A 26,968-nucleotide genomic window follows, 5' to 3' on the forward strand; every position below is an offset into this window, starting at 1 on the left:
GGTGGAGGGGGGCTGCACGACGCGAATTTTACTTTTTGCGCTGCGTTGCACCGCTAGCTGGGTAGTTAACCTCGCGTTCAATAAACCCTCGGAGCCAGGATGAACGTCCGACTCCAAACGTCATTTATTGAGTTTAACGAGGTTAACTACTCAGCTAGCGGTGCAACGCAGCGCACAGCGAGGCCGAGACAAAAAAAAAGACATTGGTCAACGATCTTGATTTGAATCTTTCGTGACTGCAGGAATCCATACTCTTTGGTTCTTTCGGTAAAGTCACGTAGGTATAAAAACTCCGTGATATATTATTTTTTTTTATTAAACTTTTCTACCTACGTGACTTTACCGAAAGAACCAAACAGTACGGGGGTCAACAAATTTACGTCGAGCGTTGCGGGATCCTTGTTGGCACGAATGACGTGATGTAAAAATGAAAGTGTCATCATGAAGTATCGCCGCGTCTTCGCGTGGTGTCGGCGAGCAGCTCAAGTACAAGGAGGCGTACGAGACGCAGGTGAAGGGCCACTACGCCGGCGTGGCAATGGTGGACAAGCGCACCGAGCACTGCATGAAGGTGGCCAATCTGGCCAGCAAGGTGAGCCCAGCCACCACGTCCCCCTCTGCCCAACCTCCGGCTCGTCGCGATGCCGCCAGCCGCGGCATTGGGCTCATTTAGCGTCTAACCCTCGGCAACGCGCTTGGGCCAAGCGTGGCTGGCTACGTACGGTGGGAACGAAGTTCAACAGAACAACCACAACCGCCGTTCGCCACTAATTGGCAGGGATGTCACCACGGCGCTTGTGCCAGGCCACCAGGGACGTGCGGTCCGGGGAGGCAGGGGAGGCACAGCCTCAACTGTCATACTCCGATGGAAATAGCTGTTAAGAAAAGTAAAAAATAAGAAACTAAAAATTTAGATCTTTCCACTGATCTGTGTTATAAATGTCATTTCTGTACGATTCCAATCATTTTTATAGTCAGAATCGCCAAATTTGCGGAGCTCCGCTGCAAATACAGGGAGAGACGAGAGGTGAGGCAGCGACGAGCTCAGCCTCCCTCTGATTGCGCAACCCCTCAGTAACTGGATGGAGCGTGGGCAATAAGCGCGCGCCTGTTACTATCACAGTATGTCACCAATGTAATGTTTGTAGACCCCTTCATTTCATGTCCTCGCCTTCCATACTCCAGGTAACTTATTTCACGTATGTGTATAAATATATTTAGGCTCGCTGGTCTCGTCATGAAACTGCAATGAAAAAGCACCAGGGGAGGCAGCTATCACATCTACCTCACTGAGGGGGCCGTGTCAGACACGCCCCCCTCACTGCAGACCACGTGAACTTTAAGGCCACGCGAAGTGTCGAACGCCCGCTGACAGGAGGTCACCTGGGACAGACCCAGGTGCCATGGCTCGACTGACTGAAATGACCGGCAGATGCACCACCTGTGCCCACTACTGTGCCAACTTGCTGTGTATTAGCCGCCCAGCGCTCAGCTCCATTGAAGTTCAACAAACGTGCAACGAGACGCGTGCACTACGATCTTGACACTTTGTCCTTACTCATCTAAACAAGCACCACGAATTTTCTCTGCGCAGAGGAACTACCGCGCGGAGTACGAGGAGGACAAGGCGTACGTCAACTTCCCAGCCACCGTCACGCCCGCGTACGAGTCGCACAAAAAGCAGGAGCTGTACCGTGACGTAAGCACCCAAATACGCTCGTATGGAGAAGTCTGAAACATCATGCACACGCACCCGCAAAGCGCACTTGACTACAGCATTAAACAGCAAATATCACCAGTCGCTCGTCCATGACTGCAGGGTTAGGGAATTGGTCCAACACCGAGTGACTGCTCTGACTGTACCAGGCGCCCTGGTGTGCATCATGGGACCTCTGTTGGCAGTCTCAAAATATAAGAATAGGTTTTTACCCTTTCTGGCAACTAAACAGTTTGTGTTAATACGTGAAAACACCAAACTGAAACCTTTTGCAAGGAATCATGTCTGCGTGAACCACACATGACAGTGGCATTGTCTTTGTGCTGTTCGCCTTTTGGCGTTGACCTCTGGTCTAACGCTGTTTGAGACTAGGCTCTAAAGAAAGCTGTCTCTGGTGTGGACCAATCAGTTTCAAAGACAATGCACGTACTGTCAGAGCGTGTTTTTTGTTTGCATTCTGACCACAAGTATGTGTGGTTAATGCAGACATGATTCCGTGAAAAAGGTTTCAGTTTGGTGTTTTAACATATGAACACAAACTGTTTTGTTGCCAGAAAGGGTAAAACCTATCCTTATACCTTGGTGTGCGTCACATGTATCTCGCGCGTACTCTACGATTACACGATGCATAATAAATCCTCATCCTGCATCCATACTCAATAGCTCCATCTCTGTGTGATCCACCAACCTCACTCACGAATCGCTCGATTAGAGGCGCGCGACAGGACAGCGTGACGATTCCGTACATCGAGGGACTCCGGCGCCCTAGGATAACGCCTGCCGCTGCTACAACCGTGGCTGCCCGTGTTTCCACAGCCCCAGTACCGCCAGCGCGTGGAGAAGCTCAAGTTCACCAGCGTGTCGGAGACTCCCGAGATCGCGCAGGCCCGGATCAACGCCCACCAGCTCAGCGACGTACGTGGGGGGGGGTCAGGGTCGTTTGAAGGAAAAAAAACTGAGGTGGTTTCCGTGGATGTGACGGAGCTTGGTTGTGTTCGCGAAGGAGGAGTTTGTGCCAGGGTGATGAGGTTGTGGGTGCCACGGTGGCGAGATGTTAACTACCTCGCCTGGTATACAGGAGGTCGTGCTTTGATCCCGACCCTGACGCATGGAAAACTTGGCGTTTGCGTGTTCTCTCTCTCCCTGTGGTCGCGTGGATTTTTCTCCGGGTCCTCCGGTTTTTCCCCCCTCCGCATTTAGAATCAGCGTGCATTTAGGGCATTTGGCTGCTAGAATTTCCCACGTGATAAGTCACTTCGTTATGTGGCCAGGCGGTTTCTGAAAAATAGCCGTATAGCGCAGTACCTGCTAAAAAATGAAAAAAATTGCTTAAGTTTTGAAGTCGGGGAAGATCGTTCACATCGTCAAGGATGCGGAGAGAGCATTCGTGACCGCACCGCTCTGCGTAGGCCGTCGCGGTTCGTGCCGCGATGGGTTTTCCGGGTCGTGCCGCGCGTCGTTGGGCGCACTGTCCGAAGTGCCGCTTCTCGCGGCCGGCAGCTACTTCAGCAACTGCTCCAGAAACTCCTGAAAAAGGCCCACCTCTGCACGCGGAGCGAAACGTCGGACAACGTTTGCCGAAAGACGCGCGGCGCAGCCCGCAGAAACGCTGCATTTCTCACGTCGTCGCCTCGTTTCCCCCCCCACCCCCCCGTGGCATTCCGCAGATGAACTACCGGGCCGACTACGAGAAGAACAAGACGCGCTTCACCATCACGCAGGACAACCCGCAGATGGAGCACGCCAAGGCGAGCGGAGACCTCCTCAGCGACGTGAGTGCTCGTTACCCAGGCGTCGGCTCGTGTGTGCGTATGTACATACGTGCGTTGAGCGATTTTTGCACCGCACGTAGCCAACCGTGCTAATCGGAGGTGTTCGTGGGAACGTAAGAATGTACGTATGTATTTTGAACTTCTTTCGCAACTGTATGTAGCCAACCGTGATAATTGTAGGTGCGGGGGGAAGGACAACAAACTAAATACAAAAAGCAGTTCTAAAGAAATGAGTTTTCAATTTAGATTGTTTTTAAATGCAAGCTTAAGTGGCTTCCTAATATCTGAAGAGTGTTCCAGACTCCCGCCGAAGTGCATTTGCAGACATTGGTGTGAGTAGGTGTTGTGCCGTGTCTGTTTTTCCGTTTCTGCTGCTTCGTGGAACTTCGAATCATGATGGATGCCTCCCACGCCGCGGTTGCCTTCACCAGATCAAGTACCACGAGCAGTGGCAGAAGACCAAGGGCAAGGGCTTTGAGATGAAGATGGACGACATCTCGCTCCTGGCCGCTCGCGCCTCCGGGGCGTTGGCAAGCGACGTGAGTCTCTCCCGCGACTCGGCTCCCCCCCCCCCTCCCTTTCCGGCTTCCCGCGTGGCGATGGCTACCGTCGACCGTGGCAGCGTGGCGGAGGCCCGCGGCTGACGTGCCGGATGTTCCGTGTGCGCAGATTAAGTACCGGGAGGCTTACGAGAAGACCAAAGGCCGATCCGTGGGATCGTCCGAGTACGACACCAAAACCCTGCACTCAATGCACGCCGGCAGGCTGATGAACGAGGTGAGGAGTGAGCACGGTCAGGTTTTGCGTGCTATGAAGAAGGGTCATTGTCTGAAACGTCGCCTATTACCGTATACATACTTTTTCCGTTTAAGGCCACATTGTTTTTGACGAATGCGTTGTGCCTGCCCGGAGTGTGGTTTAAAATCTGTCTCTGTGCACCAGATCTCACTTCCCACCATCGTGACCCATTCCAGTTATTCGTCGATCGAGAACACCATTTTCTTCCCCAGATGCACCCATTGCCTGTCAGTGAATGTAGCCGAATGGGTCTGTGCGGCAGTGTGAGTGTTACTTATCCCATTCCAATGAATCTTTCATCGTCTCTGGACTCTCCCTGCCCTCCCCCCCAACCCCGCACCGTCCCCGCAGCGCGAGTACAAGAAGGGCTTCGAGGAGGCCAAGGGGCGGCTGCACATGCCCATGGACATGCTGCAGATGCAGCACGCGCAGAAGGCGCAGAGCCTGGCCAGCGACAGGGACTACCGCACGCTGCTGCACCGCTACACCGCGCTGCCCTCTGACCTCAAGGTGGAGTGGGCCAAGAAGGCCCACCAGCTGCAGAGCAACGTGAGTGAGCGACCCGCCTGGCTCGTGCTCGCTTGCTTGGCCTCGGCACTCCAGCCAGAGCCGCCCTTGTCGCTGACGGTCACTGTGTGCGTGTGCGCTTGTGTACGTGTGTGTGCGCGTGTCTCCGCACAGATGGATTACAGGGCGGACCTGACGTGGATGAGGGGTGTGGGCTGGGGTGCTGAGGGCAGCCTCAACATGGAGCAGGCCAAGAAGGCCGGGGACATCCTGAGCGAGGTGGGTCTCAATGATGTCCACGATCTCATCACAAACTTCCACGAGCACCCATGTTAAGATTATGTGAATAAAACCAGAATCTTGCAGTCTATTAGGAATGACTGTGTGCATCTAACCCGTGTTTGTGTGCGCGTGTACGTTTGTGCGTACATCTCGGTCGGTTCGCCCACAACACATGGGGTCTGTCGGGTGACCTCCTGCTAGTGAGCCTTTGACACTTTACGTGGCCTCAAAGTGCACATAGCCTGGCACAATCGCTGCGGTGATGTCACCTTAACTCAGTGGTGAATGGCGGCTGCTACTGCTGTTGTTGATGTTGTTCGTGCGATCAGCCCAAGTACCGCCAGCGCGTGGACCAGCTCAAGTTCACCAGCGTGTCGCAGACTCCCGAGATGGCGCAGGCCCGGATCAACGCCCACCAGCTCAGCGACGTACGGATCACTTGAGTTGATCAAACTCTTTCTGTTTAGCTCATAAGAAACCGCACCAGTGCCGCTTTATCCTAGCAGCAAAAGTAGCACATGCTACGGGCCCGGCACTTTTCAAGGGCCCCGCGCTAAATGCTTTAAAGCTATAAATTCCAGTTCAGTGATTCTGCACCTGCTCTAATACTATAGTACTATACTGCCTTCAACTTTTACGAACGACTGGGTGTTTAAGGTTAGCGATTTGTCGTATTATCTGACTGTATAGTAAATAAAAAAAATACAATTACTTTACTATGCAAGTAAAAAATGTGTGTTTTAATATTTACGTGTTATATTTTTACTTAGGGCTGCTTAATAACATATGCTACAGGCCCCGCACTAGCTTAATCCGGCACTGAACCGCATCAGCCAGGAAAATGTGTGCGGGGCAGAAACACGATGGTAATTATTAAAATAACAAGTATAACCCGTAAAAACAAAGTTTTTCACTATAAATCCCTTATATGTGTGGTGGCTAGAGTCCTCTCGTCCTCTGGCTTGAGATGGCTGCCACCTATGGGTCAGATGATTGCATTGCACCATTAAGCAATTGGTAATTAAATATAATATTTTTGTCCTAAAAAGTGTAAAATTTTGGGAAAAAAATGTCACGAACATTAATTGTCACGCACAACGAGTCTGTGTGGAATATGTCAGCTCGATTGGATCACGGGCAGTGGGTTAAAAAACGACCAAAAGATTTGCACGGTCGTAAGCAAGCAAGCGAACTTAATATAAAGGATTTAAAAAACGTTGGATCTGAAAAGCGCAATAAAAAGTCTCTGCATCCTTTGCGCATCAACATTAGAGGGCCATTATTATTTCCAGCTCGCGGCTGTTCACAGACTGTGCAGGATATATGCTAGAATGGTGTTGTCATCTCAACAAGTTATGCATGGCAGCATCTCTGTTGTGCTTTCATAGCCTCAAACGTTTTTTGCGGAATTGTTTTCATCGCATTCATATTAATCAAACGTGTATGTTTGGTGATATAAATAGTAAAAACAAAAAAACGCGCAGAACCCTCGAGCTGTTGCGAGTGTGTCCTTGCTCCACACCGTGTCTCCCGAATGTGCAGACGAGCTACCGCTCTCAGTACGAGCAGAACAAGTCTCGCTACACCCTGACGCACGACACCCCTGAATTGCTGCAGGCCAAAGCCAACGCCAGCACCTTCAGCGACGTAAGACATCTTGACAGCCGTCGCACAGCAACGTCTTAAAAAGTTTCGACGGTGACACGATCCTTGAACAACAAAAAACCTAATCAGTTTCACTGTCATCGCCTTTATTAATTACACTGGTCAAAACAATTTTTCTGGCATAAGGTATTCTAACGGTTTTAAGGGGTGCTGATTCCAAATCTGGCATCAGTTTTTGACTATCACATCAGGTTTTTGAGATATCAAATATTGCATTTTCAATAAAAACTGCAGAAGAAAAATATTAAATAAATGTGGATATCTACATAAAATGATATTATAAACACACTATCCTAAAAATACAGCACCATATTTTAACACTAAAGCAGTCACTGACTCGCAACAACTTGCAATCATAAGTGACAGAGTTAATTTCGGGTAATATCAATGAAAATGGGGTATGCCGATAGCATAAAAATGAGATAGAGCAAATCTGAGATCAGATTTGGAATCAGCACCCTGAAATTAGTCTAAAACAGCTGCAAAAGTGCAGGCCAGAATTTTTTTTTTGTTGACCAGTGTTATATAAGCTTCTTGGAAATAACATCGATCATTGTGTTTGTGACAATTCAGGCTTTGTTGTTTTGCAGCATGGCTATACATTTCTCCCTTTACATCCTAACCGACTCCCAAGACACTAGGGCTTGAACATTTCTTTTTAAAAGCCTCACATAGCTTCGTTCGGGAACGTACGAACGGTTGCCGTCGTTTGTGACTGGTGCCTCTACGCCGTGTTTGCCTTCACCAGCTCAAGTACCACGAGCAGTGGGAGAAGACCAAGGGCAAGGGCTTTGAGATGAAGATGGACGACATCTCGCTCCTGGCCGCTCGCGCCTCCGGGGTGTTGGCGAGCGACGTGAGTCTCTCCCGCGACTCGCCCCCCCACCCCCCGGTTTCCCGCGTAGCGACGGCTACCGTCGACCGTGGCAGCGTGGCGGAGACTCGCGGCTGATGTGCCGGATGTTCCGTGCGCGCAGATTAAGTACCGGGAGGCTTACGAGAAGACCAAAGGCCGATCCGTGGGATCGTCCGAGTACGACACCAAAACCCTGCACTCCATGCACGCCGGCAGGCTGATGAACGAGGTGAGGAGTGCGCACGGTCTTGGGTAAAAATTACACCTTGAAAAAAAATATTTAACAAAGAATATAATAGGTTCTTTAGCCATTCAGCGGGGCTGGTTGTGAGCCGGTAAATTGCTTAGGAATGGCGTGACAATACTTGTGCGTACATGGTCAGCCTCGTGCCACCTCTGCTCTTTTGTGCGGCGCGCTGCGCAGAGGACCAACCGATTTTGGGAACCGCAAAAAAGTTCTAAATCGATGTCCACGTTCTTTAGCCGTCCAGCGGGACTGGTTGTCACCTGCAGGATCGCTTTGGTGCTGCCGCTAAATCAGCGTTCTTCATTGCAACGCCCGCGGGGCCACTGGCGGCCTTAAGCACGGCCCCTGACGTGCCCCCCCCCCCTCGACTATACACAACGAGTGACAAACACCCCCCATCATAAGCATCATCGTTCAGTCAAATCACAATGGTTATGAAATGCGTGGCGGCCCTCGCACGCTGATGATGTCTTATCGGCGATAGTGGCGGCCCCCCTCCACCTCTGAAAATGTGTGAAGAGCCACTGCTGCTAAATATTCGCGATGAGCGGCGGTTGAACCCATGTGCTCCGGCGTTTGCTCCGTTCTGCGGCCGCAGTTGGTGCTGCCCCCGCTTCACGAGCTGTCGGTCATGACGTGAAGTGAAGCAATCGACCTCAACGCAGGACCCCCTTCCCAGAGAGGGTCTTGAGTCTAGACGAAGTTCTGCTGGGTCAAGGGCTTTATTATTATTATTGCCTGTGCAGTCTTCCGTCTCGTCGTAGTATTGCGTGGTGTGGATATCCGAGCTCATCTGGATCTCTGCAACAAAAACTAAAACTAGACGATGACATCCCCATGACAGCTCATCTCTTTTTAATTGAACAACAGGAGTTTTGTGATGCGGTGTTCGCGTAGCGGCACACAAAGCACATAATACAAACTCAATGTGTTCGTTTTAACACGTAGCAGGCTATCGCGACCAATGTTACTCTTAATAAAGGTTTTTGGGTTAGATCGCGTAAGTATAAATGTGTCGAAACCCTCCACCACCCAACACGGCCAATCAGTAAGGGATTTGTCACATAAACCAAACGCCAATTAGTTACTACTCCAGCCCATCGGTGTGTTGAAGAGTGAATCCACAACATTTACAAGTTGAGTTCCGTGACGTTTCGCTGGTAATTACACCCGGCATCATCGTCAACATCACTGCTCTGAAGGGGAAACAATATACAGAGTAGGCGGTGTTTCTTCAAGATCATGTTTAACCTTCTGCACTGTGGGATGATGCCCGATTGATTCATATGCAATAAGGGTTTCGAGTGATTTATCTCAGCACTATGATCTCATTGTTGAGCACTCCTGATGTGGCTCCCACCACCGTCCCCGCAGCGCGAGTACAAGAAGGGCTTCGAGGAGGCCAAGGGGCGGCTGCACATGCCCATGGACATGCTGCAGATGCAGCACGCGCAGAAGGCGCAGAGCCTGGCCAGCGACAGGGACTACCGCACGCTGCTGCACCGCTACACCGCGCTGCCCTCTGACCTCAACGTGGAGTGGGCCAAGAAGGCCCACCAGCTGCAGAGCAACGTGAGTGAGCGACCCGCCTGGCTCGTGCTAGCTTGCTTGGCCTCTAGCCTCCATCCTGTATTCCGTTCGCAATGCGTGCGTGTGTACGTGAGCGGTAGTGCAACAGTTAGCGCGCTGCGCTACTATCTGGATGAGTTTGATTCCCACTCACGGCCAACACCGGTGACGATTATCTGAATTGGTCCTGGGCCTCCCCTAGATTCACTCAGCCTCAAATGAGTACCCAGTGTTGTGTTTAAACATCGCCACTGGGGAGACAAAGGCGGCGGGGGCGTGGTGCTGGCCACCCACCCCCTCGTGTGCCGTTCCGGCCTTCATAGGTGCTCGCTAACAGCACTTTCCCCAACAGTCTGTTTAGGCTACACAGGGGATCTTTGTCTTTGTGTGTGTATCCGCACAGATGGATTACAGGGCGGACCTGACGTGGATGAGGGGCGTGGGCTGGGGGGCGGAGGGCAGCCTCAACATGGAGCAGGCCAAGAAGGCAGGGGACATCCTGAGCGAGGTGGGGCAACGCTGACCTCATAACTTTTTTTTTTCACTTGCTGATTGGGTCTGTGATGTGGGGATTCCTCGGAGTGTCACCAACGCCTCTGTGTCTTCCATTGACGTTGTTCTGCAAATCTCATCAACTCATTTGTCATCGCCTGTGCTCCTCTCTGTGCATTGCGTGCACAGCGAAGAGCACGGTGGGACGGTGGTTGTTTTTTTGTTGCAAGATGATTACAAAAATTCCTGTTTAGATTCTTAGCCTTGCACGTATGTTGTACTTTTTTCGCACCGCACGTAGCTAAGCGTGCTCATCGGAGGTGCAGGAAAGAAGCAACACAGCTGGCAAGAAGTAACTGATTCTGCCCTAGGCTTTCCGTAGGTTGACTCAGCCTTAAATGCGCGGCTGATGCAGTGTGTAAACATCAGGACTGCAAAGGCAAACCTGGTCTGGCGTCGTGATGGTAACACGACCTCCTCGCGTTAAGCGATGGCCTTGATGAGAGCTCACTGATGGATATTAATATAGTTGTTGTTGTTGTTGTTGTCTTGTTTGTTGTTGTAATTTGCTGACCCGCCCCTCCTGGACACCTGTGAAAAAGAGCTTCATAGCCCATCGGATACCTCCAGTCTCCATAAATATCCCGATTCTGAATAGCCCCAACAGTTCCTTGTGGCGTCGCGGGTTTGGGGGGGGAGAAACTTCACTCTAATCTTCGTCCGTGTTTTTGTTGTTGTTGTTTTCACGACGTCTCTCAGCCCAAGTACCGGCAACGGGCGAAAGACTTCAAGTTCACCAGTGTGTCGGAGACGCCGGAGATCGCGCAGGCCAGGATCAACGCGCGTCAGCTCAGTGACGTACGTGCTGGATGAGGACGTTGATGAAGGGGGCGGCGGGGGTCAGAAAAGACCAGGGAAATGTTATCCTCCGATTGCCCTTCATCTACGTTGGGTCATCGGGCGCGAGTGACGACGGCTAATATTCCTGTTTAACCTTAATTAGCAAGTCGAAACCGATTTAAAGCTTTCGTGACTACAGGGATTCATCTTCTTGATTCTTTCGGTAAAGTCACGTAGAAGGGAAATAATAAAATAATATAAATAAAACATAATAAAATACAATTCTCACGACGTTTCGGCCACAACGCAAGCAGCCGTCCTCAGGTGAAGAACAGGTCTGTCGGAAAGACAGCGTCTGAATGAACACCACCAAGTGGTGTCTTTCCGACAGACCTGTTCTTCACCTGAGGACGGCTGCTTGCGTTGTGGCCGAAACGTCGTGAGAATTGTATTTGATCAAGTTTCATTTTTATTATTTAATTATTTCCCTTCCACGTGACTTTGCCGAAAGAACCAAGAAGAAGTCGAAACCGGTCAAAATTGGCCTACTTGATTTTCACGTTCGTTGGTCTTTTTGTCCGCGCTGTGGATGCCGTGAATAGTCCACTCCGAACGCTCTAAGAGCGGTGCGTCGCCCTATGTTGGACGACGATCTGCGGATGGGAACATCACAGGAGCTGCTTCTGAAATCCTTCATCCTTACCGGCACTTTCACACCGGCATGACTCCCAAACTGATCATTTTTATTCTTACAGCCAAGAGTTAAACACGTGTGTAAAAAAAATCAAGTCTTCCATCCAGTCTTAGACGACCAAGCTGAGACCATCAACTTCCTACACTTGAGAATCTGTTTTGATCACGGGCTGCTGCTGGGATTCACACCCAGGATGTCAGTGGTGCCAGTTCAGGGCTCTGCCACCTCGCCACCTCTAGGGATTGCCTCCTTCAATCAACGCCGGTGCCAAACGTTGCTTCAGAATGCCCATCGTCGGAAAGGACTGTCTTGTCAGAACAAAAAAAGTAGTGCGTATGCGCCCTCGTTCACTGTCCATCTGCTGTGTGTGCAGACGAACTACCGCTCTCAGTACGAGCAGAACAAGTCTCACTACACCCTGACGCACGACACCCCAGACCTGCTGCAGGCCAAAGCCAACGCCAGCACCTTCAGTGACGTGAGTTCCACGTCGCGTTCTAGAGAAAGCACAACACGCGATTCGTTTTCGTTCACGTTGGATTAAAACGCACCTTGAATAGCAGGTGCGCCGATTTGTTTCGCCAATTCAGGAAACACGATCACAATACATCCCCTTATCCGCGAAAGCGCATTGGTCAGTCTCCAACAGGTGGGAAAGGAAAAGAAAGCTGGGGTGGGGAAGAGGGTTGATGGGAATCAAACGACGTCAACTGGTGGAACAACCTCGAGCCAACCCGGTCGGTGTCAAAGGGGTTAATTGGCCGGTCCAGGTTCGGATCTGGGGAGTAGAGACAGAGCGGCCACGGTATCTCTTCCAGGGTGACAGCCGCCGCAATTATATTCGCAGTGAAGTGTTTCGCACCTCATGTCGCCGCTGAGTGAAAGTTTCGTTCGGAGGAAGTGTGTGCCGTGCCTTTCACTTTGTACGCACGTTGAACTTCTATATAGCCAACCGTGCTCATCGGAGGTGCGCTCCGCTTGCTCGCGTGCGCTCACCTCTCCCCCGCAGCTCAAGTACCGCGAGCAGTGGGAGAAGACCAAGGGCAAGGGCTTTGAGATGAAGATGGACGACATCTCGCTCCTGGCCGCTCGCGCCTCTGGGGTGTTGGCGAGCGACGTGAGTCTTTCCCGCGACTCGGCTCCCCCCACCCCCCCCCCCCCCCCACGGCTTCCCGCGTGGCGATGGCTACCGTCGACCGTGGCAGCGTGGCGGAGGCCCGCCGCTGACCTGCCGGATGTTCCGTGCGCGCAGATTAAGTACCGGGAGGCTTACGAGAAGACCAAAGGCCGATCCGTGGGATCGTCCGAGTATGACACCAAAACCCTGCACTCCATGCACGCCGGCAGGCTGATGAACGAGGTGAGAAGTGCGCACGGTCTTGGGTAGAAATTATTCCTTGAAAAAAGAAAATGTGCGCTCGTTGAACTTACGCATATTTAATAAAGACTATAATAGGTTCTTTAGCCATTCAGCGGGGCTGGCTGTGAGCTGGTAAATTGTTTAGGAATGGCGTGACAATACTTGTGCGTACATGGTCAGCCTCGTGCCACCTCTGCTCACGCTTCAGCGCCGTTCGGATTGCCGTCCTCGGCTATGCTCTGGGTTTTCCGTAAATACTCTCTCGAGTTGCTTCGTTTCCTGTTCACCCGACTGAACTAAACACCTTAAAAGAAGAATAAAGAGAACATACTCATTATATGGCTGTCACTCATTCATTCAATCCATTCATCATAATTTACTGTCACCAACTTCGCTTTGACCGAATTCACGCATCATCACAGATTTGCCCCCATTGCTTCCTCTCATCTATTTCATTCACCTCATCACCGCCATCACATTCTATATTCTCTGTAAAGCGCCTTGGTTAAGGCGCAATCTAAATTTTGTTTCGGTAGGATAAGGTTCGCAAGTTCGAGACGCCATCGCGGACAACTGGATATTATTTTTTTAGTTACCACCTCTGCTACCTACAAAATATCTCATTGCATATTTCCCTCTATGAAGGTGTGGGAATGTGCCAAGGCGTATGGCAAGGATATTTCGTTTACTTGAAGGAATATCAAAAGTATTCCATAATATCCCTTCTCGGGGACACTCAAAACACACACGGGGCGACTCACGGCTCTGCGAGAGTTCCGTACGGCAACTTTGTCTCATCCCACGACGCAGACAGCCAAGTTGGATTGCCATTTGGAAAAGACATTTTGAAAAGAAAATTTTATTTTTCACTCATGCCCCACCCCCCGCACCGTCCCCGCAGCGCGAGTACAAGAAGGGCTTCGAGGAGGCCAAGGGGCGACTGCACATGCCCATGGACATGCTGCAGATGCAGCACGCGCAGAAGGCGCAGAGCCTGGCCAGCGACAGGGACTACCGCACGCTGCTGCACCGCTACACCGCGCTGCCCTCTGACCTCAACGTGGAGTGGGCCAAGAAGGCCCACCAGCTGCAGAGCAACGTGAGTGAGCGACCCGCCTGGCTCGTGCTCGCTTGCTTGGCCTCGGCCCTCCAGCCAGAGCCACCCTTGTCGCTGACGGTCACTGTGTGTGTTTGTGTATGTGTGTGTACGTGAGTGTGCGCGTGTCTCTTTGTGGGAAGTGGCGGCGTAGTAGTTAGTGCGCTGCGCTACGGCCAACACCGGTGACGATGCTCTGAACCGGTCCTGGGCCTCCCCTAGGTCGCCACTGGGGGGACAAGGGCAGCCTGGCGTGGTGCTGGCCACCCACCCCTTCGTATGCCGTGCCGGCCTTCATAGGTGCTCGCTCGCAGCACTTGCCCCAAGAGTTAACGCTACACGGGGAATCTTTGCCTTTGTGTGTGTCTCCGCACAGACGGATTACAGGGCGGACCTGACGTGGATGAGGGGCGTGGGCTGGGGGGCGGAGGGCAGCCTCAACATGGAGCAGGCCAAGAAGGCCGGGGACATCCTGAGCGAGGTGAGGATCGGTGACTTCGAGGGCCTCGTCACAAACGACTCCGGCACCAGTACGAGATCGTCTTTTAGAATCTACCACCGTGTGCAGGGTCTCAGGAGTAACCGGTTCAGCACTTCTACCTGGGATGTGGCCGCGTGGTAGCGTGCTTGCTGCTTGTTAAACAGCCTAATGGTAAAAAGAAAAATCAATGTTAAGAAGTAAATCAATTGAAACGCAGCCTCGCTGTTAGAGCCCCACGGCCGCCCTGGTTAATACTGCAGGTGCATTACCAACAATGGACGTTAAAGGTTACCGTGACGCTATTCGAAAAAAGTAGGCCATCCGTGCCGATGTAGTAGTTCACATTTTGATAAATTCACTGACGCATTACCTAATCGTGAAGCCGCAAAGCAACATCGCTCGCATACTTTGCCGGCTAATGCCCACTTGCAGGCCGAGGCTGCGTTCCCCTTGTGCTGCTCAGGACAGCTGCCACTGGGGGTCCCCTTAACTTGATTGTAGCAGGGGATTGGAATGGTCGAGATGAAGATGTTATGCATTTAGTCTCTTTGAGTTCCTGGGGCATTTAAGAACCCTATGAATGAGAATCCTTAAATCCTTAACCGTGCTCTGTGCTTGTGTGTGCGTCTGTGTGCGTTCAGCCCAAGTACCGCCAGCGCGTGGACCAGCTCAAGTTCACCAGCGTGTCGCAGACTCCCGAGATGGCGCAGGCCCGGATCAACGCCCACCAGCTCAGCGACGTATGGGAGATCCACGCACCGCCGCTCACGCAAGCAGAGAATAGCCACCGTTCTACTTGAATTTCGCACCAAGTGTATAAAAAAATGTTGCTGCAAATGTGCATGGCTTTTTTGTGTGTGTAAATTAACGTGTTTTGGACATTCTCCTGTGTTTGCGTATTTCTGCAACTCTGCGCTCTACCTGTCTGTGCAGACTAGCTACCGCTCTCAGTATGAGCAGAACAAGTCTCACTACACCCTGACGCACGACACCCCAGACCTGCTGCAGGCCAAAGCCAACGCCAGCGCGTTCAGCGACGTGAGTTCAACGGCCGTGACACAAAACAGATTACTTGGTTGCTTCTTTACACCTGGACATAATATTAGTGCTGAGGAGTCGTTCCGAGGACTCTTGACCCCGTGTCTGCTGTGTTCTTGACCCTTGCCTCGGGCCGTTCCAGATCAAGTACCGCGAGCAGTGGGAGAAGACCAAGGGCAAGGGCTTTGAGATGAAGATGGACGACATCTCGCTCCTCGCCGCTCGCGCCTCCGGGGTGTTGGCGAGCGACGTGAGTCTTTCCCGCGACTCGGCTCCCCCCCCCCCCCCCCCCGGCTTCCTGCGTAGCGACGGCTACCGTCGACCATGGCAGCGTGGCGGAGGCCCGCGGCTGACGTGCCGGATGTTCCGTGCGCGCAGATTAAGTACCGGGAGGCTTACGAGAAGACCAAAGGCCGATCCGTGGGATCGTCCGAGTACGACACCAAAACCCTGCACTCCATGCACGCCGGCAAGCTGATGAGCGAGGTGAGGAGTGCGCACGGTCATGCTTTACGTACTTTATGAAGACGGGTCATTGCTTCATACCTCGCCTATTATATATTTTTCCATTTAAGGCCGCAGTGTTCTTGATGAATATGTTGCCTTTTCCGGAGTGTGGTTTAAAATATGATTATTTGCACCAGATCTCACTTCCAACCAATGTGACCCAATGGAAGTTATGAGTTGGTAGAGTCCATAGTTTAGTTTTATCACTTGCGTCGTCGTCTCTGGATGAATATGGATACATCTGCGCGGAGTCTTAAATTGGCTCAAATATTTAAATGCAGCAACTGCCTGTCACGTGTTGAGACTCAGTGAGATTGGCTGATGGTGATCGATAAACTCAAGGCTTGAAAAGGCTCCTTTTATAAACACATGGTTTCAGAGACATCGATGCATGCTGCTTATTTTCATTCCACATTCACATTAACGGACGAAGTGAGTATAGCAACGTAATAAAAATTAATACTCCCAAACGAAGTATTCCGTTTGTTTGCTTTTTCAACGCAGCAGAACAACTCGTTTTAATAACTCGTGCATTTTAACTTCACGGACGACACGAAGCAACTCGAGTCATCCAGGAGTAAATATCTGGCAACCAAAACAAACGGCGCGGCGGTCACAGCACATCACAGCTAAGGGACCATTTCCTCGCTCCACCTGTGTTGAATGAATCTTTCATCGTCCCCGGACTCTCCCTGCCCTCCCACCCAACCCCGCGCCGTCCCCGCAGCGCGAGTACAAGAAGGGCTTCGAGGAGGCCAAAGGGCGGCTGCACCTGCCCATGGACATGCTGCAGATGCAGCACGCGCAGAAGGCGCAGAGCCTGGCCAGCGACAGGGACTACCGCACGCTGCTGCACCGCTACACCGCGCTGCCCTCTGACCTCAACGTGGAGTGGGCCAAGAAGGCCTACCAGCTGCAGAGCGACGTGAGTGAGCGATGAAATGTTAACTACCTTGCCCTGTACACAACCCATGAACCTCCTGGTATAGCGGAGGTCGTGGATTCGATCTCAACGCTGAAGCTCGCTGTATACTTGAAGTCATCATGATCTCCCCGTGTGCGCGTGGATCTTTCTCCGGGTCCTCCGCTTTTTCCCCTCCACGTTCGGAATCAACGTGCGTTTTAGAGCGTTCGGCTGCGATAAATGTCCACAAGGTGAGCCGCTTCGTCGAGAGCTGTCACTTGTGGCCAGGTCGCTTCTGAAAACCAGAGCTATACAGCTCAGTGGGCCTCACCTCGTAAAATTAAAATCGTTTGTAGTTTCGTTTAGAGTGAGCGCCCGCAGAGTTTGTGTCGCGTGGATTTGCAACCCTTCATCGTGACGGCGTCACGTGGCCTGTGTCTACTCGGTGCTGCTCGTGCTGCCGGAGGGAGGCCCGGTGGCTCACGGCTGTGTGTGTTGTTTGTGTTTGTGTTGTTGTTGTTGTTTGCGGTAGACCGAGTACCGCGCCGACCTGGCGTGGATGCGGGGAGTGAACTGGGCGGCCCAAGGCTCGGTGCACGTGGAGCAGGCGAAGCGTGCGGGCGAGCTCGTCAGTGACGTGAGAGCCCTCGACTCGCCCTCACAGTCACCCCCGACACGCACACAGTCACCCCCGACACGCACACAGTCACCGCCACACTCATCCACAAACTCACCCGAACGCTCACAGTCACACTCACCCTCGCAGACACTCCCTGCCACCATAACCAAATGGGACCCATAACTTCTCTCCACGTGAGTGGCCTCGCTCGTGCGCTCCTCTAACCCTGCATTTGCGGGGAAGATCCGTTGACCTCAGCGTCTGGGGACGACGGTTGCCACGAAATGTTCAACCCTCTTCGAAATCTCGTGTGCCCCCCCGGTACCTCCGCCGCGGTCACCTCGCGGCATTCGTTTGACGGCGCGCTCGCTCCCCTGTGCTCCTGTGCCGCTTTTCAGAAATCCTACCGGCAGCACCCGAACTCGATGAGGTTCACATCAGTGTTGGACACTCCGGAGATGAACCAGGCCAAGATCAGCTACCAGCAAGCGGTTGATGTGAGTCTCTCCCTCTCTCTCTCTCTCTGGCCGCAGTCACGAAGACGGTGACGGTGACGATTATTATCGTCGTATGCGTACGATCAAATCACTCACGGATCAGGAATTGGTCTGCTGTACAAACATGGCCCGAAACAAAGACAAAGATCCCCCGTGTAGCCTTAATAGACTGTTGGGGCAAGTGCTGTAAGCGAGCACCTATGAAGGCCGGCAAGGCACATGACGGGGGTGAGTGGCCAACACCACGCCCCCCCCCCCCCGCTTTTGTCTCCCTAGTGGCGATGTTTACACACCACACCAGGTATTCATTTGAGGCTGAGTCGATCTATGGGAGACCTATGACCGGTTCGGACAATCGTCACTGGTTTTGGCCGTAAGCGGGAATCAAACTCTGGTCGCCGGCTTCGTAGCGCAACGAGCTAACCGTTTACACCGCCGCTCCCCGCTACATCGCCACGTGGCGAACAAGACCCACACACAACCCACCCACACTTCAATCCGAGTGTTCACCCTGACCGTGCGTGACGCGTGCTGTCGCTGGCAGAGGCTGTACCGGGAGGACGGGGAGGCCGTCAAGCATGGCTACACGGGGCCCGCCGACCTGCCCGAGATGGCCCGCGCGCGCACCAACGCGCAGAACATCAGCGAGGTTCCCCTGCTGCTTCCAACATTCAACCTGCCCTTGCAAAGGACACAAATAACGATCCACCATATACTCCCCCCCCCGCTCCCTCTACCTAAGCTCTTCTTACTCTTTGGTTCTTTCAGTAAAGTCTCGTAGGTGACTTTTTATTTTTTATATTTTATTTATTTATTTTCACCTACGTGACTTTACCGAAAGAACCAAAGAGTATGGATCCTTGCGGTCATGAAAACTTCAAATCCAGAATTAAGCTCTGCTTCCCTCATCTTCCACTTCCCACGTAAGAGGACAGGCACCACGCTCGCGGCTCCCACTCGATGGGCCAGCGAGCCCAATCCCCTCCATCCTCTCAACTCGCGAGCACAGAGTTCGGGACTTGTGTCCGCAGAGTTTCGGTACCCCCCCCCCCGCTCCACGTCGCGGTTTGTGCTCTGTGCTGGGCTCATACTGAAATATGTAAACCGTAAAAAAAAGATCTCCCATAGAGCCGCGACAGACTGTCGGGGGCGAGCGCTGTTGGCGCGTGTCACGACGAACAAAACGACGAGCGGGATGACGAGTGGGATGACGAGTGGGATGAGGAGCGGGATGAGGAGCGGGATGAGGAGTGGGACGATGAGTGGGATAACGAGTGGGATGACAAGTGTGACGAGTGTGACGACGAGTGGGATGATGAGTGGGATGACGAGTGTGACGACGAGCATGATGATGAGTGGGATGACGAGTGGGATGATGAGCGTGATGACGAGGAGTGTGACGAGTGTGTTGTGCCGGCGCTCCGTGCTGCGTGCAGAGCGGGTACCGGCGCTTGGGGCAGCAGAGCCGCGCCCGCGGCTACAACCTCCACCCCGACGCGATCCCCTTCCAGGCCGCCCGCGCCTCCCGCGAGATCATCAGCGACGTGAGTGTCCTCCTCCTCCGATGACGACGACGACGACGCGCCAGCATGCACCCCACTGCTCCTGGAACGTAGCCGCGTCGCTACGATCCCCTCGCTGCGGTGTGGCTGTGTGGGGCTACGTCGTGACCATCTACGTAGTGGAGCTGTGTCTGTGTGTACATTGGTGTAGTTGCGATATGGCCCCGTCTCAATCCTCCTGGTGGTGTGGACGCAAGCTGTGTCTGCATGTGCACCTCTACAGCTCTTGTGGGGAACGGTATAGCAGTGATTTTTGACTTGAAACTTTCGTGACTGCAGGAATTCATATTTTTTGGTTCTTTCGGTAAAGTCACGTAGATGGGAATTTTTTTTTAAATAACATAAAAAAAATGTAATAAAAAACCAAAACTCACGACGTTTCGATCGCAACACATCTCCGCCTGATGACGACCGCATGTGTTGCGATCGAAACGTCGTGAGTTTTCAGGTTTTTATAAATTTGTATTTTATTACTTTTATTATTTTGATTCTATTATTTTCTATCTACGTGACTTTAGCAAAAGAACCAAAGAATAGGTATTGCAGCGGTTAGCACGCTGCGCTACGAACCTGGTGGCCCAGGTTTGATTCCCACTCATTGGCAACACCAGTGACGCGTATTTGAACCGGTCCTGGGACCTCCCCTAGGTCGAGTATCTGGTGTGGCGTGCAAACATCGCCATTAGGGAGACAAAGACGGCCGGGCGTGGTGCTGGCCACCCACCCCGTCGTGTGCCGTACCGGCCTTCATAGGTGCTTGCAAACAGCACTTGCCCCAACAGTCTGTGTAGGCTATACGGGGGATCTTTGTCTTCATCTTATAGCTCTAACACAGCAGTACGTGCATCTGTGTACACGTATTGCTGTTAGTCTGCTGTGGCTATGTTTAATCAGCACTGGCGTGCAGTGCTACGATGCGGCTAATACATCAGCCCACTCGTGTGTACATTGCATGTACGTACGTTGAACTTCTTTCGCACCATACTTCGACAGGCGTGCTAATCGGAGCTGTGTGTGTACGCCCTCCTCGCGCACAGTACAAGTACAAGGAAGCGTTTGAGAGGCGCAAGGGCCACTATGTGGGAGCGTCGGCGAAGCAGAACCTCAACCTCCTGCACCTCCTGCAATCGTCACACCTGCAGAGCGACGTACGCACCGAGCAGGGAGCAAAACGAGGCGCACGCAACCGCCGGGACGACACCGAGGAGTTTGCATCATCCGATATCTCACGCGGAAGGAAACATGTGGCCAGGAGATGGCGGCACCGTGATGGGTTCAATCCACCTTTGTGGCGCTTTGAAATGTTATCTCCTGACATGCATGGAGTTTTTTTTTTCTCTGGGTACTCTGGTTTCCTCCGACTAGCCATGGACTCGTTTAATCGAATTGGTCAAGCATGGCAACGAACGATTCTCCTAAAAGAAAGTCTTGAGGCTCAGTGAGGCTTTCTTGGATAAACAAATGGCAGTATTATTTTTCATGATTATTTAGAGGGGAAAACGCGGGTGGTTAAGTCTCATCGTGGAACTCTAGTACCGTATCTCACTCCACGATACATTTTCATAGTCCCTGGACTCTCCCTTCCCCCCACCGTCCCCGCAGCGCGAGTACAAGAAGGGCTTCGAGGAGGCCAAAGGGCGGCTGCACCTGCCCATGGACATGCTGCAGCTGCTGCATGCGCAGAAGGCGCAGAGCCTGGCCAGCGACAGGGACTACCGCACGCTGCTGCACAACTACACTGCGCTGCCCTCTGACCTCAAGGTGGAGTGGGCCAAGAAGGCCTACCAGCTGCAGAGCGACGTGAGTAACGGACGTTCTCCGAAAGCGCACGTGTAATGTTTTTTTTTTTCGGCTCTTAAAAAGATCAAGGCGTCCTCATGGCTGGAGCCGTTCATGCCACCGTGCCTCGCCAACTCTTTATACCCTTTTCCAGATCCCGCAGCTGCAATATATTTGTCGTGTCTTTTCCCCCAATTAAATCCCAATTGTGCCCTCGGTGCCATGCAATCAGACAAAAGTATCCGATCTGGATATCTTGCAGAGCAGTGCCGCGTTTCATGAAAGAGAAAGGCCCACGGAAGTGGCTATCATAGAGTTACCTCTGAGGTCACCTTCAATTCTCGCTGCATCGCACGCTTTCAGATGCGTTGTTGTGGCCACTCTTCCTTTTGATATTAGGAAGCCACTGGAGCTATGCACTTTTACATCTAGACTGAACTTCTTTTTCACCGTACATAGCCAACCATGCTAACTTGAGGTGCGGGGAAGGACACCAAAAACTAAACACAAAAAGCAGCTCTAAAGAAATGAGTTTTTCACGTGTGATGGTTTTATGTTCCTTGACGAGATCATAAAGGCATTTTGGTTTATTTGTGGCTTGTGTGCAATGAGTGCGACCTGAAACAACGTATTCGTTCGGCAACCGGAAGCCAATCCATCTCGGCGAGCACTGCACAGACATGGTCCGATCCTGCAGTACCCGTCACGACACGTGCCAGAGAATTTTGCACACACTTCAGCTCGGTAATGTTTTTTTTGCCAGACGTCCCGTAGAGTAGCCAGTTGCAATGAGAGTAGTGATTGCCGCGCGTCCTCACGGCTCGGCTCTGCTCGGTGGAGGCAGAACCTGTACCGCTCGGAGGGAGGGGCCCTGCGTGGCGTTGGGTGGACGCCGCTTGGATCCCTGCAGACCGCGTACGTGAAGCATGCTGGGGACATCATCAGCGAGGTGAGGCGCCCGCACAAAATGGCGATCGCGATCCGCAAAACGAACACAGCTGAGGTCGTTTTTTTTCTTCGGCCAGTAATTGTGTGTGCGTGTGTGTGTTAAACTGTGGGGAGCGGTAGTGTAGTGGTTAGCGGGCTGCGCTACGAACCAGTCTTGGGCTTCCTCTAGGTAGACTCAGCCTCAAATGAGTACCTGGTGCGGTGTGTAAAATCATCGTCATTGGGGAGACAAAGGCGGCCGGGCATTGTGCTTGCCACCCACCCCCTCATGTGCTATGCCGGCCTTCATAGGTGCTTGCTAACAGCACTTGCGATCTTTGTCTTTTTGTTTGTGTTAAACTGAGAAATTTGTGCCACATCATTATTATCATCATCTTCGTTATCACTATCATCATCCTGCTCAATGTGCCCTGCCTAAGAATCAGATTCTTTATTTATACAGGTGGAAGCAGTGAAGCTCTTTTTCACATATGTCCAGTAGGGGCAGGTCAGAAAGTTACAATCACAAACAATATGAAAAAAACGATTAGAGTGCAATGTATAGGATAGGTAAGTATATCACATTTTTGAAATATCTACGTTAATTTTACCAGGTAAAGTCCACTAAGCCATTAGCTTATTCTTCAGAAGCCACCTGGCCACGAATGATAATATTCAACTAAGTGGCTTATCATGTGCCAAATTGATCGCAGCCAAATATTTTTTAAATGTTGATTCTAAATGTGGAGGGAAAAACCAGAGGACCCGGAGAAAAATCAACGCGACCACCGGGAGAACATTCAAACTCCAAATATACAGGCTTCAGGTTCGGGATCGAAGCCAAAACTTCCTGTATACCAGGTGAGGGAGTTAACATCTCGCCCTCGCCACCGTGTTGACCTGACCTGGAGAGCGAGCAACACGTGTAACGTAATGTTTGTTGGGTCGTGACGAGAGACGTCTAATTGAAGGGAATCTTAGCTGCAATATTTATCAAATCATCACGATGATATCGATTTGTTGTGTGGAATGGTATTTATCTGTCTGTCGTCCCGCATTTTTCTTGACGACCAAAAATCAGCACGCGGGGACCCCACGTGCACGGCCCGCCTTGGCGCACCCGCGCACGGCCACGGCGGCGATGCGACGCCGAGCTTATCGTCTTATTTTCGCCACAGAAAAAATATCGGCAGCACCCGGACGCGCAGAAGTTCACCGTGGTGGCCGACTCTGTGGGGATCCTGCACGCCAAGAACGCGTACCTGCAGTCCAGCGAGGTGAGAGAGATGCCACCGGACCAGTGGTGGCGAGCCGTTGAACGTTCTGCGGCCATTTGGGCCATTCAGAATCAGAATCTTTATTTATACTGCAGGAGGAATCTGACGAGCTATGAAGCTCTTTTTCACAGATGTCCAGTCGGGGCAGGTAGAGCAAGTAATAACAACAGACAATACAAAAAGCGATCGGAGGGAAAAATAGATGAAAGATGATGAAGCCACTAAAAAGAAATAAGTATATCAGTACAAATTTCGATTTAAAGCTTTCGTGACTGCAGGGATTCATCTTCTCAGTTCTTTTGGTAAAGTCACGTAGAAGGGAAATAATAAAATAATAAAATAATACAAATAAACCATAATAAAATAACAAAATAAATATTTAATTATGTTTTATTATTATGTTATTATTTCCCTTCTACGTGACTTTACCGAAAGAACCAAGAAGATATATTAGTACAAATTGCATGAGTACGTAAATTCTTGCCGATTTGTCAATACCAAGTGCAAAAGCTTGTGAAAGGCATCAAAACAGTAACAAGAACAGTCCCAGATCACACAAAGGCAAAACACCGTCCCTCAAATTAAATTGCACTTGAAAGCTGAACAAAATTGCCGGGGCAAGCCATGGTATTGAGGGTGTGAACGCGCAGCGATTCGTAGCGTGCGGTTGCTTTGCCATCCACAGCGGCGGTACCGGGAGGCTGGGATGAGCAGTCAGCACCAGTACACCCTGACCTCCGACCTGCCCGAGCACATTCAGGCCCGGATCAACACGCACAACCTGAGCGATGTAAGTGGCTCGCGATTTGCTCTGCAGGGTCTGGCCCTTTACGTTGTTTTGTATTAAAAAAGCGGGGTTCCCGTCGTCTTGTGGCACAAGACACTTTACACAAGGGTGGGGTTCTGCTCTGGGTGAGTTTATAAACACCATTTATGATGATGGTTTTAACCATTCAGAAAAAAAACAACAACTCCCACGAGAACGTGAATCATGATATATTCTGCAATTATTTGAGATTTAAATGGTTCAGGGGTGCCGCAGTGGTGAGATGTTATCTCCCTCACCTGGGATTCAGGAGGTCGTGGTTTCGATCCCGACCCTGACGCCTGCATATTTGGTCGTGTAGATTTTTCTTCACTTCCTCTGGTTTTTCCACGTGATAAGCCACTTCAACTGAGCTTTCATTTGTGGCCAGGCCGCTTCTGAAAAAGAGCCATGTTAGCTCAGTGGGCCGTCCCTGGTCAAAAATAAAAATAGTGTCGTATAATCCCATGTGAGTGGGTTTAAAAAAAATTCTATTAAATAAAAAAACTTCGGTATGCTCTCTGCTGCGAACACGGCGATGGTGCGGATTGTGTGATGCATGCTGTGACGGTCCCGGACCCCCGCCACGTGCGTGTGAACTGTGTCTGCCGTGTGGCACACAGACGCAGTACCGCGACCTGTGGAGGAAGTCGCGCTCGCTGGGCTACACGCTGCACGCCTACGACATCCCCTTCCAGGCGGCCAAGTCCTCGCAGGAGATCTCCAGCCAGGTGAGGCGAGGTGCACGCGTCTGTGCTGCAGTACCTCCTACGCATTACACAAGTAGTACTTAATCGCATATCTGCATTTCCCATAAATATGCTAAATTTCTCTTGATATCCAAATTATTTTGTCAAGACGCTCTCCCCCCTCCAACCCAGCTTAAATAGACGCTCCAAGCCTGGGGTTGTCATTCAGACTCTGTCTTCTCGACAGACCTGTTCTTCACCTGAGGACGGCTGCTTGCATTGTGGCCGAAACGTCGTGAGAATTATTTTATTATGTTTTATTTTTATTATTTTATTATTTCCATTCTACGTGACTTTACCGAAAGAACCAAGAAGATGTGCTGCAGTACTTCACTGCATCTCAGTCACGCTTTCGTTCATCTTCCCTTCCTGATCCCGTTCACTGGAACAAACTCCCACTGCACATTAAGACAATCGTCTCCACTGACCTGCTTTTCTTCCTCCCTTCGAACAACCCATCTCTCCTCCCCTGCCTATCCTACTGCTGCCCCCTGCCCCAGCCAAACAGCTACGACCAGGCCTACCCCAACCCCTGTCACTACCCCTACCCCAAATCCCTCCTTGACCACTCCCACGTTGTGCTGCTGTCACCATAATTACACCACAACTTGTAATAACCCCACTCTCTATTTAAACCACTGCCATCTAATGTACAATTTTATGATTATTGTAAAGCGCCTGGGACTAAGGCGCTATATAAATCCATGGAAGGTAAGATCAGATCTCTAGTTCACAGCGTTTTCCATGCATTTCAGTGTTTAAGGAGAATGGTTTTGTAGGGCATTTAAATGCCCCAGCAACTCGGAGCACTTCTTAACTCATGCTCTCATCTCAGCCATTCCGATGGCCTGTTGCAGTCTGGCCAATGTGGCAGCTGTCCCTTTGCGGCACAAGCTTCACGCAGCACCGGCCTGCACGTGGTCGCTGTGGGTTTCCTGAAATTCTAGATTTTAAGCTTTCGTGACTGCCCTTCCCCTCTTCAACCATTATATATACGGAGTGGTAGCTCTTGTAATCTCTCATTTACTTGATACAGCTGTCGTGGCTGTGGCGGTTCCACCTGAAGACGGAGGCTTGTGTTGCCTCCGAAACGTCGTGATTTTTATTTTATTTTACTTTTATTAATTTAAATTTTTTTTACCTACATGACTTTACCGAAATAACCTAAGAATAGGTTTCCTGAAAATTAAGTGCATTGTCTGCTTGACAATAACTATTGAGTTCTTGGTCAGCTCTAGCCATTAGTAGGAATTCGAATAAGTGAGTAATGATCCGTGCTAACTTAGTCATAATAATTCTACTGATTTGATTAGTTACTGGGGGGAGGTGGTTGTAGGTAGTGGTTTGTGCGATGTGATGTGAACCCACATTTTGTAACAGTTGCCAATACTCCTTTGTCTTGGTAAATATTTCATCAGCAGTATTGAGCCAACGGGTATCCGTTAGTATAAAGCACGTTCACATATTTGCAAATTGTAATTTTGGCTCTGGTGTGCATCTCCAAGATTCGTTGCAGCCCTTCGAACTATGAGCATCCCAACTTTAATGTACGACGATGTTCATACTTGCATCATCTTAACGAGTAACAGAGGGCTAAGTCACAAACGCTTTCAACCTTGATAATTGCTTTTTTACCCTTCTATCTGGTAACAAAACTGACACCTTTTTTTACGAGGAGTCATGTTTGCATAGACCACAATACCTGCAGCCATAATGCAAACAAAAAACATAACTCTGATCATATATGCACTGTCCTTGAAGTTGATTGGTCCACACCCGAGACAGCTTTCCTGAGAGCCTTGTCTCACATGGTGTTGGACCAGATGACGTGAGACTAATGATGTGAGACTAGGCTCTAAGGAAAGCTGTCTCGGGTGTGGACCAATCAACTTCAAGGACAGTGCATATATTATCAGAGTTATGTTTTT

At 51.1% G+C, this 26,968-nt stretch overlaps 1 protein-coding gene across 1 annotated transcript in view; it reads left to right on the plus strand.

Annotated features, from left to right (window-relative positions):
- Positions 1-26,968, plus strand: part of NRAP (nebulin related anchoring protein) — a 60,857-nt gene that overhangs the window by 26,561 nt on the left and 7,328 nt on the right. Inside the window, exons 12-46 of the mRNA XM_078597464.1 lie at positions 482-592; positions 1,595-1,699; positions 2,534-2,632; positions 3,385-3,489; positions 3,921-4,028; positions 4,159-4,266; positions 4,639-4,836; positions 4,969-5,073; positions 5,406-5,504; positions 6,619-6,723; positions 7,490-7,597; positions 7,719-7,826; positions 9,219-9,416; positions 9,817-9,921; positions 10,665-10,763; positions 11,813-11,917; positions 12,449-12,556; positions 12,692-12,799; positions 13,701-13,898; positions 14,272-14,376; positions 15,018-15,116; positions 15,310-15,414; positions 15,557-15,664; positions 15,793-15,900; positions 16,649-16,846; positions 17,358-17,462; positions 17,843-17,941; positions 18,486-18,590; positions 19,378-19,485; positions 20,541-20,651; positions 21,106-21,303; positions 22,127-22,231; positions 23,388-23,486; positions 24,172-24,276; positions 24,915-25,022. Coding sequence (XP_078453590.1) covers positions 482-592; positions 1,595-1,699; positions 2,534-2,632; positions 3,385-3,489; positions 3,921-4,028; positions 4,159-4,266; positions 4,639-4,836; positions 4,969-5,073; positions 5,406-5,504; positions 6,619-6,723; positions 7,490-7,597; positions 7,719-7,826; positions 9,219-9,416; positions 9,817-9,921; positions 10,665-10,763; positions 11,813-11,917; positions 12,449-12,556; positions 12,692-12,799; positions 13,701-13,898; positions 14,272-14,376; positions 15,018-15,116; positions 15,310-15,414; positions 15,557-15,664; positions 15,793-15,900; positions 16,649-16,846; positions 17,358-17,462; positions 17,843-17,941; positions 18,486-18,590; positions 19,378-19,485; positions 20,541-20,651; positions 21,106-21,303; positions 22,127-22,231; positions 23,388-23,486; positions 24,172-24,276; positions 24,915-25,022 — 4,146 coding nt within the window. The remainder of the gene's footprint in view (positions 1-481; positions 593-1,594; positions 1,700-2,533; positions 2,633-3,384; positions 3,490-3,920; positions 4,029-4,158; positions 4,267-4,638; positions 4,837-4,968; positions 5,074-5,405; positions 5,505-6,618; positions 6,724-7,489; positions 7,598-7,718; positions 7,827-9,218; positions 9,417-9,816; positions 9,922-10,664; positions 10,764-11,812; positions 11,918-12,448; positions 12,557-12,691; positions 12,800-13,700; positions 13,899-14,271; positions 14,377-15,017; positions 15,117-15,309; positions 15,415-15,556; positions 15,665-15,792; positions 15,901-16,648; positions 16,847-17,357; positions 17,463-17,842; positions 17,942-18,485; positions 18,591-19,377; positions 19,486-20,540; positions 20,652-21,105; positions 21,304-22,126; positions 22,232-23,387; positions 23,487-24,171; positions 24,277-24,914; positions 25,023-26,968) is intronic.

The sequence above is a fragment of the Lampetra planeri genome, chromosome 9, assembly GCF_965212315.1.
Source record: "Lampetra planeri chromosome 9, kcLamPlan1.2.h2, whole genome shotgun sequence".
In the NCBI taxonomy this organism is placed as follows: Eukaryota; Metazoa; Chordata; class Hyperoartia; order Petromyzontiformes; family Petromyzontidae; genus Lampetra; species Lampetra planeri.